This window comes from Podarcis erhardii (genome assembly GCF_964252035.2).
Source record: "Podarcis erhardii genome assembly, chromosome: Z".
Lineage (NCBI taxonomy): Eukaryota > Metazoa > Chordata > Lepidosauria > Squamata > Lacertidae > Podarcis > Podarcis erhardii.
This window is the reverse complement of record NC_138504.1, coordinates 51,937,925-51,954,305: the sequence shown is the minus strand read 5'-3', so window position 1 is coordinate 51,954,305 and position 16,381 is coordinate 51,937,925. Positions and strand designations below refer to the sequence as shown.

The window sequence follows — 16,381 nt, the reverse complement described above, 5'->3', positions numbered from 1 at the left end:
CTGAAAGAGGGATCAGTCTAAAACTGACACGGGATCTGCCAAGCTCAAATTAATGTGCAAGGAGAATAAGGGAGCGCACAGGAAGCGAGGCGACTTTCCTGTGTTAGGCTGCAACTAACTTTAAGGAACGCTATTTCTCTTTCTTCTTTCAGAAGCCCTTTCCAAAGAATAATGATGGTATATAAACCTCTGGAAGGGACCCAAGGGTCATCCAGCCCAACCCGCTGCATCGCAGGAACATGCAGGAGTCCCTTATGGGGAACAATCCCGCAACCTTGGTTGTGCAGCAAATGTTGCGCTCTTAAATGGCACACCTCTCCTGCAGCTGCAAGGTCAGCCATGAAGCCAACATGGCCATCACTATTCTGGACTGGAAACAGAGGAAGTGCTGCTTACATCCTCCCTGGGAGCATTTCAACAGTCAGGGGGAGGCCCGGATCCTGACCCCTAATCCTAACACCGACCCTAACAATGACCCAAACCCCAACCGCTAGACTTACAACAGCAGACTTACAACTTCTGACCATTGTCAAAGGTAAAGGAACCCCTGGCCATTAGGTCCAGTCGTGGCGCACATCTCAATTTATTGGCCGGCGCACAGCTTCCGGGTCATAGGGCCAGCATGACTAAGCCGCTTCTGGTGAACCAGAGCAGTGCATGGAAACGCCATTTACCTTCCCGCCGGAGCGGTACCTATTTTTCTTCTTGCACTTTAACGTGCTTTCAAACTGCTAGGTTGGCAGGAGCAGGGACCGAGCAACGGGAGCTCACCCCATGGCGGGGATTCGAACCACTGACCTTCTGATTGGCAAGTCCTAGGCTCTGTGGTTTAACCCACAGCGCCACCCGTGTCCCTTCTTTCTGACCTTTGACCCCTAGTTAAAAACTAGACTTTCCGTGACCTTCTTTACTCCAACCCCAAATTGTCCAGGTTGTTGTGCACCTGTCTAGAAATACCAAACATCTCATAAAGAGATTCTTCTGCACCTGCGGCCTCAGGTGTGCATTGCAGTCCCAAAAACAGAACTGTCTTCCTGACCCCGGGGTTAGGGGAATTAGGGCATTTAGGGTATAAAGACTATACTTCTGGGGAAGCCTGTTGGGAAGTGGTTGGCCATCATACAACTAACCAGGAGGTATGTTTTTCTGGTTCTTCTTTGTGTGGCACTTTGCACCTCTTAGAAATATGCAGGCGTCCCTTATGGAGATCCCCCTGCAACCTTGGTGCTCACAGTACCAAAAGGTGGTAGCACTTAACTGTTAGGTGTCACAGTCTAAAGTGAGGCAACTTTGCCATCGTAAAGTTAAAAGGAACCCCGACCATTAGGTCCAGTCGTGACCGACTCTGGGGTTGCGCTACGCATCTCTCTTTACTGGCCTTGAGAACCGCCATTAACCTTCCTGCCAGAGCATTTGTCTACTTGAACTTTGACGTGCTCTCAAACTGCTAGGTTAGAAGGAGCAAAGAGCCAGCACCGGGAGCTCACCCCATGGCGGGGATTTGAACCGCTGACCTTCTGTTCGGCAAGTCCTAGGCTCTGTGGTTTAACCCACAGTGCAACCTGGGTCCCACAACTTTGAGGAATGCTATTTCTGTTTCTTCTTTCTGAAGCACATTCCAAAGAATCATATGATACTGCATATATATCTGTATCTGGAAGGGACCCCAAGGGTCATCCAGTCTAACCTGCAGCATCGCAGAAACATGCAGGAGTCCCTTACAGGGAACAATCCCGCAACCTTGGTTGTGCAGCAAATGTTGTTCTCTTAAGTGACACACGTCTCCTGAAGCTGCAAGTGCAGACATGAAGCCAACATGGCCATCACTATTCTTGACTGGAAACAGAGGAAGTGCTGCTTACATCCTCCCTGGGAGCATTTCAACAGTCAGGGGGAGGCCCTGATCCTGACCCCTAAGCCTAACCCCAAGTCTAGCCCTAACCCTGACCCTAATAATGACCCAACCCCCAACCGCTAGACTTACAACAGCAGACTTACAACTTCTGACCTTTGTCAAAGGTAAAGGAAAAGGAACCCCTGACCATTAGGTCCAGTCGTGGCCGACTCTGGGGTTGCAGTGCACATCTCACTTTAATGCCGGCACACAGCTTCCGGGTCATGGGGCCAGCATGACTAAGCCGCTTCTGGCGAACCAGAGCAGCGCACAGAAACAGCATTGACCTTCCTGCCGGAGCAGTACCCATTTATCTCCTTGCACTTTGACGTGCTTTCAAGTTGCTAGGTTGGCTGGAGCAGGGACCCTGCAAAGGGAGCTCACCCCAGCGCGCAGATTCTGATCGGCAAGACCGAAGCTCTGTGGTTTAACCCACGGCACCACCTGCTTTCTGACCTTTGACCCCTAGCTAAAAACTAGACTTTCCGTGGCCTTCTTTACTCCAACCCCAAATTGTCCAGGTTCTTGCGCACCTGTCTAGAGGTACCAAACATCTCATAAAGAGATTTCTCTGCACCTGCGGCCTCAGGTGTGCATTGCAGGGCATTCCCAAAAGAAAACTGACTTTGTGACCCTGGGGCTAGGAGAATTATGGAATTTAGGGTATTAGGACTATACCTTTTTGGAAGCCTGTTTATTCTGACTCGTTTCTACACTTGTGTATGCACTGCACACTGGTGTTGGTGAAGAAAACCCTCACCCAGAAGATCCCTGGACAATTTGGCTCCTACCGTTCTCTGTATGGGTGCTGCTCCTCTTCCGGGCAGGCGCTGAAGGTGGGACCTTGTCCGCCATGATTAGGTAGGGAAGACAGATTGGGGGGAGAAGGTAGAGCGCTCCCTCTATCTCCCCCTTCTGCCCTGAAGCGTGCGCAGGGAAGCCCACTCAGTTCAGGAATCCTCGTTCTCCCCCTCCCTTTCCTTTTCCATGCCTAAGTAGGCTTATGCACGAAACATATGGGTGATAATAGATCCACAAAATCAGACATTAAGGAACACAGCAAACCTGTGGGCCTGATTTCTTTCAGATGAACTGAAAGATTAGGAGTATAAAACAGGCACCCATGGTTTGTATTGCTATGCAAGACAGAATAAAGTAGCAGGCTGGGAAGGGGAAGCTGTTTGCCATCATACAACTAACCGGGAGGTATGTTTTTCTGGTTCTTTTTTGTGCGGCACTTTACAGCTCTTAGGAATATGCGGGCGTCCCTTATGGAGATCCCCCTGCAACCTTGGTGCTCACAGTACCAAAAGGTGGAAGCATTTAACTGTTAGGTGTCACGGCCTAAAGTGAGGCACCTTTGCCATCATGCAACTAACTTAAAGGAATGTTACTTCTGTTTCTTCTTTCTGAAGCACATTCCAAAGAATCCTATGATGCTGCATATATATCTATATCTGGAAGGGACCTCAAGGGTCATCCAGCCCAGCCCACAGCAAGGCAGGAATATGCAGGAGAAAAAACACCAACCTTGGTTGTGCTGTCAGTCTTGCCCTATAAAAAGGCACTTTTAAGGCACTTTAAACTGCAGCTGCAAGTTGCGCCATGAAGCACACCTTGCCATCCCTCCCCTTTTCCTGACTGGGAGCGGAGGAGATGCTGCTTACAGTCTCCCCAGGAGACATTTCAACAGTCTGGAGGAGGCCTGAAGCCTTCGGGGAGATTGTACATCTGCGAAGAACATTTATACCTCCAGAAAAGGAAACAACCATGAGCCTGCTCTAAGGGAATGCTCATGAGTGTATAAAGTGTTTTTCTTTAGAACACCTCTCTAAACATTACAAACTGCTGCAAGTGTCCAAAATGCATACATCCGTCCCAGTATTTCTCGATGTAAATGATTCAACTGGCTTTTGGTTTTGGCCCCTGTTGCAGGGGCGGAGCCCACTTAGGCCCGTGCCATTGGGGCTCCGAGCCTGGGTGCATAGCGCGGGACAGTCTTAAATCTTTGCTTTGACCCTGCTGTGGAGAACATTGCAGAGTTGATTTTTAAGGGCTGACACACACAATCTCCCCCAAACTGTATTCTGAAGCACTTTCCAAAGAATCATATGCTGGTGGGTGAGTGGGTGAGTATATATCAGGAAGGGACCCCAAGGGTCGTCCAGTCCACCCTGCTACAAGGCAGGAATCCCCCCTTCTGCAGCTGCAAGTTCAGTTCCGCCAGGAAGCCATCCCCTTTTGTCCTGCCTGATGTTGCAGATATATGCTAACCTCCAGGCAAGGAAAAAACCATGAGCCTACTCTTAAGACTCATACATGTAGAAAGTGCTTTTCTTTAGAGCACCTCGCTTAACATTGCAAGCTGATGCAAGTGTCCCAAACTGGTGGGAAGTTGCTGGTTTGTAAATATTAAATATTCCTACTTTATTGATCTGAATTACTCAAACGGCTTTTAGTGCTGCCCACTAAAGCAGGGGCTGGTCCCCATTTATTCTTGTGGTGTTCAGTTCAGAGTATATGCTCAAAAATTCAAACATTAAGCAATGGAGGGTTGCCCTGAAAGCTGGGGTCTTCTAGACCCAAACTCGGTTTTGGATGCTCCATTAGACAAACTGCCTCTCTAATTCACTGGACCTGCTTGCAAATTAATTACCTTTTTTAATTTATGCCTCTTCCAAAACATTTATCTTAAGATTTATCTTAAGATTTAACGTGCAAGTGAACCACTTTTGGATCTCTGGTTGGATTATGTGGATAAATCGATAGATGAAAAATCGGTGCCTTGAGTAATTACCTGGTTAAAGCAATGGTTCATCTGAATAAATTAAGTTTCCAACCCATTGCTTTGTCACCTTTTGATAGCCTAACAAGAACAGGAAAAAGGAGACAATCCTCACCAACATGTGTGAAGCCAGGAGGTGCTAGCCTACCCCAATCAAATAAATAAAATTGTTTTAGCATATTTTTACTGTACTGGACTGTGGTGGTTACGGGGGATGAGGCCAAGCCCCACTTGGGTGGGTGTAATATATCAGGAGTGGGTTTTTTTAAAATGTTCTTATATGTTATAGGTTAATAGATATTTCTATTTTTTCCCTTTTACCTTCATGACTTTTCCTCCACCTCCTCTTCTCCCTTCATCACGCGAAGTTTCCTCCTCCTCTTTTTCAGAACAGGAATTCAGCAGAGAAGACCTAAGAAATATCAATAATGCCAATTATTTTCACAAGAAGGGAAAGAGGGGTCCCCATCAAAGCCAACATGTATGTCTAGCCCAGATTCCAAGGGAAGAAATATTCAAGTGGGAAAGGAGCCGCCCTTCCCTAGGAGCCATCATACGGACTAACTGGAAGAAATGTGTTTTTCCTCTTTATTTTTTCTTGTTTCTTCTTTCTGAAGCCCTTCCCCAAGAATCACCTAATGGTGCATCTCGCTGGAAGGGACCCCAAGGGTCATCCAGCCCAACCCGCCGCAAGGCAGGAATCTGCGAAGGAACCGCAAGGGTTCATTTCACAATAATAATAATATTAATAATAAGTGGCGGAATTGGGATCTGGAGGAATGAGCTGGTTACAAAAGCACCGCTTCAAGACATTCAAGGCGGCCTGAGGGGGAAAGCAAGGGAGAGCTGCACTTTATTTTATATAAAGAAGAAATGGATTATCATTCTCACAGCCAATTACTCTGGAGTTGCTTCTCCCCGCAATTCAAATAAAAATACTATAGTGTTAATGCTTATGGGCGAAGAGGCCATGTCCCCCTTGGGTGGGTGTAATTTATAATAATAATAATAATTTAACATTTAATGATAATAATGAATTACTCTTTCCCAGCCACCAACAAAATATTTTTTAAAAAAATGATAAATCGTAATATGCTACAAACCTCCCTCACCCTTTTATAATAACAATAACAATAAAACTAATGATAAGAATAATGTATTACTCGTTCCCAGCCACCAACAGAAAATTAAAAAAAGATAAATCATAGATTACAAACTTCCCTCACCTTTTTATAATAACAATAATAATACTTTTAAAATTAATGATTATAATAATGTATTACTATTTCCCAGCCACCGACAGAAAATTTAAAAAGCGATAAAACTTAATATATTACAAACTTCCCTCACCTTTTTACAATAAAAACCATTATAATAATGCTAACCATTTAAAAATGAAGCATAATCCTCATTTATTCGCCTTCCCCAACAGATTATTTAAAAATTCGACAAAACGTAATATATTAGAAACTTCACTCAGGTTTTCTAATAAGAAGAAGAAGAAGAAGAAGAAGAAGAAGAAGAATTTACAAATCCCTGAGAATCCTCCTTCCTTCTCCTTCTTTCCCGCCCGCTCCTCCCCCGGCGACCCGCCTCGCGCGCTTCCTTCGAGAAAATGGCGAGGGAAACGCTGAGGAGAAGAAGCGCCACGCGGCCGGCACGCCCATACGGCGACCTGGGATTGGCCCACAGCCCGACCTATCGCCGCCGAGTTTACTGCTGCAGCTGAGCCCGCTGGGCGCGTGCGCGGACCGAGGGGCTTCCTACGGCGGCCATGTTGGACGAGGGCAAAGGGACTGGAAAGAGGGGGGGAGAAAGGGCAGAAGACGCGCCACCGCCGCCATGTTGGTGAAGGGCCGTCGGCGGCGATAGGTGGGCCTTTGGGCCAATCCCAGGCCGGGCTGTGGGCGGGGCCAGCCCTTTCCCGCTCTTTCTCCTCCCAGCTGTTTCCCAGCTGCTTCTCCTCAGGTGTTTCCCACGCCCGGGACGCCGAGGCAGCACTTTTGGCGCGCTTTTATTGCAATAAAGGATTATTCGCAGTACTTTAAAAATTATTTTTATTGTTATTATTTTTATTATTAGAAAAGGCTTGGTGAAGTTGGCAAGTACGTTTTCTCTCGTTTTTAATATTCTGTTGGGAGTGGCTGGAGAAGGGGAATAAATGAGGATTATCCTTCATTTTTAAATTCTTATCATTATTATAATGGTTATTCTTATAAAACTTATAAAAGTTTGTAGGATATTATGTTTTATCGTGTTTTTAAATACTCTGTTGCTGGCTGGGAAAGAGTAATAAATTATTATTAAATGTTAAATAATAATAATAATAATAATTATTATTATTATAAATCACACCCACCCAAGTGGGACGTGGCCTCTTCCCCCCTAAGCATTAACCGTAGAGTATTTTTATTTATTGGAATTGGGGGGAGAAGCAACTCCAGAGGAACTAAATAATTAATTTCTTATTGATATAAAATAAAGTGCAACTCTCCCTTGCTTTCCCCCTCAGGCCACCCTTCATGTCTTGGAAACTGTACCTGAACAATGTATTGTGCAGATGAAGCACTGCTTGAAGCCGTTGTTTTGTAACCAGCTAATTCCTCCAGATCCCAATTCCTCCACTTTTTATTCAATGCAGTTTCCTTGTGGTTCCTTTGTAGATTCCTGCCTTGCGGCGGGTTGGACTGGATGACCCTTGGGGTCCCTTCCAGCTAGATGCATAATAATAATAATAATAATAATAATAATAAATTATATGATTCTGGGGAAAGGGCTTCAGAACGAAGAAACGGGGGCAAGCCCATTTCCTCCACTTAGTCGTCTGCTGGCTCCTTTCCCACTTGATTCTTTCTTCCACTGCAATCTGGGCTGGAAATATTCTATGTCTGCTTGGACGGGGACCCCTCTTGCCCTTCTGGGGAAAATAATCGACATTCTTGATGTTTCCTAGGTCTGAATTCCTGCTCTGAAAAGGAGGAGGAGGAGGAAGAAACTTCGCCGGACGAAGGGAGAAGAGGAGGTGGAGGAAAAGTCAGCTGCAGACATGAAGGTAAAAGGGGAAAAAATAGAAATATACACATAACACTAAAGAACATTTTTAAACAACCCCAGTCCTGATATATCACACTGACCCCCCCCCCCCTTAACCAGCACAGTACAGTACAGGAAAAATACAGGAAAGTGTTTTTATTTCTTTGATTGGCACCTTCTGGCTTCCCCCACGTTGGTGAGGTCTCCTTTTTTCTTTTCTAAGGGTGACAAAGCAAAGGAGCCACCAGGGTTCATTTCATCATCATCATCATCATCATCATCATCATCATCAGTGGAGGAATGAGCTGGTTCCCAAACCAAGCAGTGCTTCATCTGCCCAATACCCTCTTCAGGTACAGTTTCCCAGCCATGAAGGGTGGCCTGAGGGGGAAAGCAAGGGAGATTTGCACTTTTATTTCATATAAACAGTAATAAATAATAATAATAATAATAATAATCATCACAGCCCGTTCCTCTGGAGTTGCTTTTCCCCCAGTTGGAGGAAATATAACTGCTCTCCTCTTAAGGCTCAGGGGGGAAGAGGCCGTGTCCCCCTTGGGTGGGGGAGATGTATTATAAGAATAAGAAGAAGAAGAATTTAAGAAAGACAATCCTAATTTCATCCTCTTTCCCAGCCCCCCCCAGAGTATTTCGCAACACGCTCAAACGTCATATACTACCAACTTTCAGAAGTGTTTTTGAAAGGTGTTTCTTCCACTTGTCCCGAAACCATCCCCCAAAGAACCCTCCCCCCCCCCGCCGGTTTCCCCTCCTCCTTTTCCCGCAGCCCCTTCCCGGCCTGCCCCCCCCTCCCCCCCGCCTGGTCTCCCCTCTCCTTCTGGTCCTGGATTCCGGGGAGACGGCCCATTCCAGCCCCCCCCTTCCCGCCCTGGCCCCGGGCGCGCCCCAGGCCCCTCCCCCACGGCCCCCCGTGGAGACCCAGAAGGGAAGCCAAGGAGAAAGGAGCAGGCGACAGCTGGAGAGAAGAATCCCCCGGACCAGAAGGCTCCGAGGGGGGAAAGGCCGGAGACTCCGCCTGGCTTCCCCGCCCCGGCCCCGCCCAGCTGCCCCTCGGCTTGGCCCAGAAGAACCAGAAGAAGAAGAAGGACTTCTCAAGCACCGCGAAGAAGAATCCGCGGGAAACAGCCGGGGGGAGAAGGAGCGGGAAAGGCCGGGCCCCGCCCTATTGAGGTCTATTCCAGTCCTGGCCACACGAGGGCCCTGTTTATTTTCCCATCTATGTCTATTCCAGTCCTGGCCACACGAGGGCACTGTTTATTTTCCTATCCATGTCTATTCCAGTCCTGGCCACACGAGGGCCCTGTTTATTTTCCTATCCATGTCTATTCCAGTCCTGGCCACACGAGGGCACTGTTTATTTTCCTATCCATGTCTATTCCAGTCCTGGCCACACGAGGGCACTGTTTATTTTCCTATCCATGTCTATTCCAGTCCTGGCCACACGAGGGCCCTGTTTATTTTCCTATCCATGTCTTCTCCAGTAATGGCAACAGCCTTAACCGTATAGTATTTTTATTTATTGGAATTGGGTCGGGGAAGCTCCCCTTGGCTACAGCAACACCAGAGTAGCTGGCTGTGATGATGATAATAATAATAATTAATTTCTTATTGATATAAAATAAAGTGCAAATCTCCCTTGCTTTCCCCCTCAGGCCACCCTTCATGTCTTGGAAACTGTACCTGAACAATGTCTTGTGCAGATGAAGCACTGCTTGAAGCCGTTGTTTTGTAACCAGCTAATTCCTCCAGATCCCAATTCCTCCACTCTTTATTAAATGCAGTTTCCTTGTGGTTCCTTTGCAGATTCCTGCCTTGCGGCGGGTTGGACTGGATGACCCTTGGGGTCCCTTCCAGCTAGATGCATAATAATAATAATAATAATGAATTATATGATTCTGGGGAAAGGGCTTCAGAACGAAGAAACGGGGGAAAGCCCATTTCCTCCACTTAGTCGTCTGCTGGCTCCTTTCCCGCTTGATTCTTTCTTCCACTGCAATCAGGGCTGGACATATTCAATGTCTGCTTGGACGGGGACCCCTCTTGCCCTTCTGGGGAAAATAATCGACATTCTGGATGTTTCTTAGGTCTGAATTCCTGCTCTGAAAAGGAGGAGGAGGAGGAAGAAACTTCGCCTGATGAAGGGAGAAGAGGAGGTGGAGGAAAAGTCAGCTGCAGACATGAAGGTAAAAGGGGAAAAATAGAAATAGAAATTGACATCTAACAATTAAGAACATTTTTATACAACCCCTGTCCTGATATATCTCACCGCCCCCCCCCCAACCAGTAATGGCCACACGAGAGCCCTGTTTATTTTCCTATCCATGTCTATTCCAGTCCTGGCCACACGAGGGCACTGTTTATTTTCCCATCTATGTCTATTCCAGTCCTGGCCACACGAGGGCCCTGTTTATTTTCCCATCTATGTCTATTCCAGTCCTGGCCACACGAGGGCCCTGTTTATTTTCCCATCTATGTCTATTCCAGTCCTGGCCACACGAGGGCCCTGTTTATTTTCCCATCTATGTCTATTCCAGTCCTGGCCACACGAGGGCACTGTTTATTTTCCCATCTATGTCTATTCCAGTACTGGCCACACGAGGGCCCTGTTTATTTTCCCATCTATGTCTATTCCAGTCCTGGCCACACGAGGGCCCTGTTTATTTTCCTATCCATGTCTATTCCAGTCCTGGCCACACGAGGGCACTGTTTATTTTACTGTCTATGTCTATTCCAGTACTGGCCACACGAGGGCACTGTTTATTTTCCCATCTATGTCTATTCCAGTCCTGGCCACACGAGGGCACTGTTTATTTTCCCATCTATGTCTATTCCAGTCCTGGCCACACGAGGGCCCTGTTTATTTTCCTATCTATGTCTATTCCAGTCCTGGCCACACGAGGGCCCTGTTTATTTTCCCATCTATGTCTATTCCAGTCCTGGCCACACGAGGGCACTGTTTATTTTCCCATCTATGTCTATTCCAGTCCTGGCCACACGAGGGCCCTGTTTATTTTCCTATCTATGTCTATTCCAGTCCTGGCCACACGAGGGCACTGTTTATTTTCCCATCTATGTCTATTCCAGTCCTGGCCACACGAGGGCACTGTTTATTTTCCTATCCATGTCTATTCCAGTCCTGGCCACAGGAGGACACTGTTTATTTTCCTATCCATGTCTATTCCAGTCCTGGCCACACGAGGGCACTGTTTATTTTCCTATCCATGTCTATTCCAGTCCTGGCCACACGAGGGCACTGTTTATTTTACTGTCTATGTCTATTCCAGTCCTGGCCACACGAGGGCCCTGTTTATTTTCCCATCTATGTCTATTCCAGTCCTGGCCACACGAGGGCCCTGTTTATTTTCCCATCTATGTCTATTCCAGTCCTGGCCACACGAGGGCCCTGTTTATTTTCCCATCTATGTCTATTCCAGTACTGGCCACACGAGGGCACTGTTTATTTTCCCATCTATGTCTATTCCAGTCCTGGCCACACGAGGGCCCTGTTTATTTTCCCATCTATGTCTATTCCAGTCCTGGCCACACGAGGGCCCTGTTTATTTTCCCATCTATGTCTATTCCAGTACTGGCCACACGAGGGCACTGTTTATTTTCCCATCTATGTCTATTCCAGTCCTGGCCACACGAGGGCCCTGTTTATTTTCCTATCTATGTCTATTCCAGTCCTGGCCACACGAGGGCACTGTTTATTTTCCCATCTATGTCTATTCCAGTCCTGGCCACACGAGGGCACTGTTTATTTTCCCATCTATGTCTATTCCAGTCCTGGCCACAGGAGGGCCCTGTTTATTTTCCTATCTATGTCTATTCCAGTCCTGGCCACACGAGGGCACTGTTTATTTTCCCATCTATGTCTATTCCAGTCCTGGCCACACGAGGGCACTGTTTATTTTCCTATCCATGTCTATTCCAGTCCTGGCCACAGGAGGACACTGTTTATTTTCCTATCCATGTCTATTCCAGTCCTGGCCACACGAGGGCACTGTTTATTTTCCTATCCATGTCTATTCCAGTCCTGGCCACACGAGGGCACTGTTTATTTTCCTATCCATGTCTATTCCAGTCCTGGCCACACGAGGGCACTGTTTATTTTCCTATCCATGTCTATTCCAGTCCTGGCCACACGAGGGCACTGTTTATTTTCCTATCCATGTCTATTCCAGTCCTGGCCACACGAGAACACTGTTTATTTTACTGTCTATGTCTATTCCAGTACTGGCCACACGAGGGCACTGTTTATTTTCCTATCCATGTCTATTCCAGTCCTGGCCACACGAGGGCACTGTTTATTTTCCTATTGAGGTCTATTCCAGTCCTGGCCACACGAGGGCACTGTTTATTTTCCTATTGAGGTCTATTCCAGTCCTGGCCACAGGAGGGCACTGTTTATTTTCCTATCTATGTCTATTCCAGTCCTGGCCACACGAGGGCACTGTTTATTTTCCCATCTATGTCTATTCCAGTCCTGGCCACACGAGGGCACTGTTTATTTTCCCATCTATGTCTATTCCAGTCCTGGCCACACGAGGGCACTGTTTATTTTCCTATCCATGTCTATTCCAGTCCTGGCCACACGAGGGCCCTGTTTATTTTCCTATCTATGTCTATTCCAGTCCTGGCCACACGAGGGCACTGTTTATTTTCCTATCCATGTCTATTCCAGTCCTGGCCACACGAGGGCACTGTTTATTTTCCTATCCATGTCTATTCCAGTCCTGGCCACACGAGGGCACTGTTTATTTTCCTATCCATGTCTATTCCAGTCCTGGCCACACGAGGGCACTGTTTATTTTCCTATCCATGTCTATTCCAGTCCTGGCCACACGAGGGCACTGTTTATTTTCCTATCCATGTCTTTTCCAGTCCTGGCCACACGAGGGCACTGTTTATTTACCTATCTATGTCTATTCCAGTCCTGGCCACATGAGGGCACTGTTTATTTACCTATCTATGTCTATTCCAGTCCTGGCCACACGAGGGCCCTGTTTATTTTCCTATCCATGTCTATTCCAGTCCTGGCCACACGAGGGCCCTGTTTATTTTCCCATCTATGTCTATTCCAGTCCTGGCCACACGAGGGCCCTGTTTATTTTCCCATCTATGTCTATTCCAGTACTGGCCACACGAGGGCACTGTTTATTTTCCCATCTATGTCTATTCCAGTCCTGGCCACACGAGGGCCCTGTTTATTTTCCTATCTATGTCTATTCCAGTCCTGGCCACACGAGGGCACTGTTTATTTTCCCATCTATGTCTATTCCAGTCCTGGCCACACGAGGGCCCTGTTTATTTTCCTATCCATGTCTATTCCAGTCCTGGCCACACGAGGGCACTGTTTATTTTCCCATCTATGTCTATTCCAGTCCTGGCCACACGAGGGCCCTGTTTATTTTCCCATCTATGTCTATTCCAGTCCTGGCCACACGAGGGCCCTGTTTATTTTCCCATCTATGTCTATTCCAGTACTGGCCACACGAGGGCACTGTTTATTTTCCCATCTATGTCTATTCCAGTCCTGGCCACACGAGGGCCCTGTTTATTTTCCTATCTATGTCTATTCCAGTCCTGGCCACACGAGGGCACTGTTTATTTTCCCATCTATGTCTATTCCAGTCCTGGCCACACGAGGGCCCTGTTTATTTTCCTATCCATGTCTATTCCAGTCCTGGCCACACGAGGGCACTGTTTATTTTACTGTCTATGTCTATTCCAGTACTGGCCACACGAGGGCACTGTTTATTTTACTGTCTATGTCTATTCCAGTCCTGGCCACACGAGGGCACTGTTTATTTTCCCATCTATGTCTATTCCAGTCCTGGCCACACGAGGGCCCTGTTTATTTTCCTATCTATGTCTATTCCAGTCCTGGCCACACGAGGGCACTGTTTATTTTCCTATCTATGTCTATTCCAGTCCTGGCCACACGAGGGCCCTGCTTATTTTCCTATCCATGTCTATTCCAGTCCTGGCCACACGAGGGCCCTGTTTATTTTCCTATCTATGTCTATTCCAGTCCTGGCCACACGAGGGCACTGTTTATTTTCCTATCCATGTCTATTCCAGTCCTGGCCACAGGAGGACACTGTTTATTTTCCTATCCATGTCTATTCCAGTCCTGGCCACACGAGGGCACTGTTTATTTTCCTATCCATGTCTATTCCAGTCCTGGCCACACGAGGGCACTGTTTATTTTCCTATCCATGTCTATTCCAGTCCTGGCCACACGAGGGCACTGTTTATTTTCCTATCCATGTCTATTCCAGTCCTGGCCACACGAGAACACTGTTTATTTTACTGTCTATGTCTATTCCAGTACTGGCCACACGAGGGCACTGTTTATTTTCCTATTGAGGTCTATTCCAGTCCTGGCCACACGAGGGCACTGTTTATTTTCCTATTGAGGTCTATTCCAGTCCTGGCCACACGAGGGCACTGTTTATTTTCCTATCTATGTCTATTCCAGTCCTGGCCACACGAGGGCACTGTTTATTTTCCCATCTATGTCTATTCCAGTCCTGGCCACACGAGGGCACTGTTTATTTTCCCATCTATGTCTATTCCAGTCCTGGCCACACGAGGGCACTGTTTATTTTCCTATCCATGTCTATTCCAGTCCTGGCCACACGAGGGCCCTGTTTATTTTCCTATCTATGTCTATTCCAGTCCTGGCCACACGAGGGCACTGTTTATTTTCCCATCTATGTCTATTCCAGTCCTGGCCACACGAGGGCACTGTTTATTTTCCTATCCATGTCTATTCCAGTCCTGGCCACACGAGGGCACTGTTTATTTTCCTATCCATGTCTATTCCAGTCCTGGCCACACGAGGGCACTGTTTATTTTCCTATCCATGTCTATTCCAGTCCTGGCCACAGGAGGGCACTGTTTATTTTCCCATCTATGTCTATTCCAGTCCTGGCCACACGAGGGCACTGTTTATTTTCCTATTGAGGTCTATTCCAGTCCTGGCCACACGAGGGCACTGTTTATTTTCCTATTGAGGTCTATTCCAGTCCTGGCCACACGAGGGCACTGTTTATTTTCCTATCTATGTCTATTCCAGTCCTGGCCACACGAGGGCACTGTTTATTTTCCCATCTATGTCTATTCCAGTCCTGGCCACACGAGGGCACTGTTTATTTTCCCATCTATGTCTATTCCAGTCCTGGCCACACGAGGGCACTGTTTATTTTCCTATCCATGTCTATTCCAGTCCTGGCCACACGAGGGCCCTGTTTATTTTCCTATCTATGTCTATTCCAGTCCTGGCCACACGAGGGCACTGTTTATTTTCCCATCTATGTCTATTCCAGTCCTGGCCACACGAGGGCACTGTTTATTTTCCTATCCATGTCTATTCCAGTCCTGGCCACACGAGGGCACTGTTTATTTTCCTATCCATGTCTATTCCAGTCCTGGCCACACGAGGGCACTGTTTATTTTCCTATCCATGTCTATTCCAGTCCTGGCCACACGAGAACACTGTTTATTTTACTGTCTATGTCTATTCCAGTACTGGCCACACGAGGGCACTGTTTATTTTCCTATCCATGTCTATTCCAGTCCTGGCCACACGAGGGCACTGTTTATTTTCCTATTGAGGTCTATTCCAGTCCTGGCCACACGAGGGCACTGTTTATTTTCCTATTGAGGTCTATTCCAGTCCTGGCCACACGAGGGCACTGTTTATTTTCCTATCTATGTCTATTCCAGTCCTGGCCACACGAGGGCACTGTTTATTTTCCCATCTATGTCTATTCCAGTCCTGGCCACACGAGGGCACTGTTTATTTTCCCATCTATGTCTATTCCAGTCCTGGCCACACGAGGGCACTGTTTATTTTCCTATCCATGTCTATTCCAGTCCTGGCCACACGAGGGCCCTGTTTATTTTCCTATCTATGTCTATTCCAGTCCTGGCCACACGAGGGCACTGTTTATTTTCCCATCTATGTCTATTCCAGTCCTGGCCACACGAGGGCACTGTTTATTTTCCTATCCATGTCTATTCCAGTCCTGGCCACACGAGGGCACTGTTTATTTTCCTATCCATGTCTATTCCAGTCCTGGCCACACGAGGGCACTGTTTATTTTCCTATCCATGTCTATTCCAGTCCTGGCCACACGAGGGCACTGTTTATTTTCCTATCCATGTCTATTCCAGTCCTGGCCACACGAGGGCACTGTTTATTTTCCCATCTATGTCTATTCCAGTCCTGGCCACACGAGGGCCCTGTTTATTTTCCCATCTATGTCTATTCCAGTCCTGGCCACACGAGGGCACTGTTTATTTTCCCATCCATGTCTATTCCAGTCCTGGCCACACGAGGGCCCTGTTTATTTTCCTATCGAGGTCTATTCCAGTCCTGGCCACACGAGGGCACTGTTTATTTTCCTATCCATGTCTTCTCCAGTAATGGCAACAGCCTTAACCGTCTAGTATTTTTATTTATTGGAATTGGGTCGGGGAAGCTCCCCTTGGCTACAGCAACACCAGAGTAGCTGGCTGTGATGATGATAATAATAATAAATAATTTATTATTTATATAAAATAAAGTGCAAATCTCCATTGCTTTCCCCCTCAGGCCACCCTTAATGTATTGGAAACTGTACCTGAACAATGTATTG

At 47.1% G+C, this 16,381-nt stretch overlaps 2 protein-coding genes across 26 annotated transcripts in view; one reads left to right on the top strand and one right to left on the bottom strand.

The window, feature by feature from the left end:
• LOC309334312 (uncharacterized protein) overlaps window positions 1–16,381 on the bottom strand; it is a 73,941-nt gene that overhangs the window by 17,319 nt on the left and 40,241 nt on the right. For 2 of the 25 annotated variants that reach the window (XR_014153019.1, XR_014153020.1), the window contains exon 1: window positions 5,001–5,369. The exons of 5 other annotated variants lie outside the window; for them this stretch is intronic. Coding sequence is in view for 1 of the 20 variants with exons in the window: in XM_081848561.1 (XP_081704687.1) it covers window positions 2,686–2,749 (64 nt within the window). In the remaining 19 variants the exon portion in view is untranslated. Of the gene's footprint in view, window positions 1–2,685; window positions 3,533–5,000; window positions 5,378–16,381 lie in introns of those variants that run through there. 18 more of the 25 variants (XR_014153024.1, XR_014153025.1, XR_014153026.1 and 15 more) reach the window with 15 other exon arrangements.
• LOC309334314 (uncharacterized protein) overlaps window positions 7,462–16,381 on the top strand; it is a 30,282-nt gene continuing 21,362 nt past the window's right edge. The window contains exons 1-2 of the mRNA XM_081848564.1: window positions 7,462–7,731; window positions 9,818–9,916. The gene's annotated coding sequence lies outside the window, so the exon portion shown is untranslated. The remainder of the gene's footprint in view (window positions 7,732–9,817; window positions 9,917–16,381) is intronic.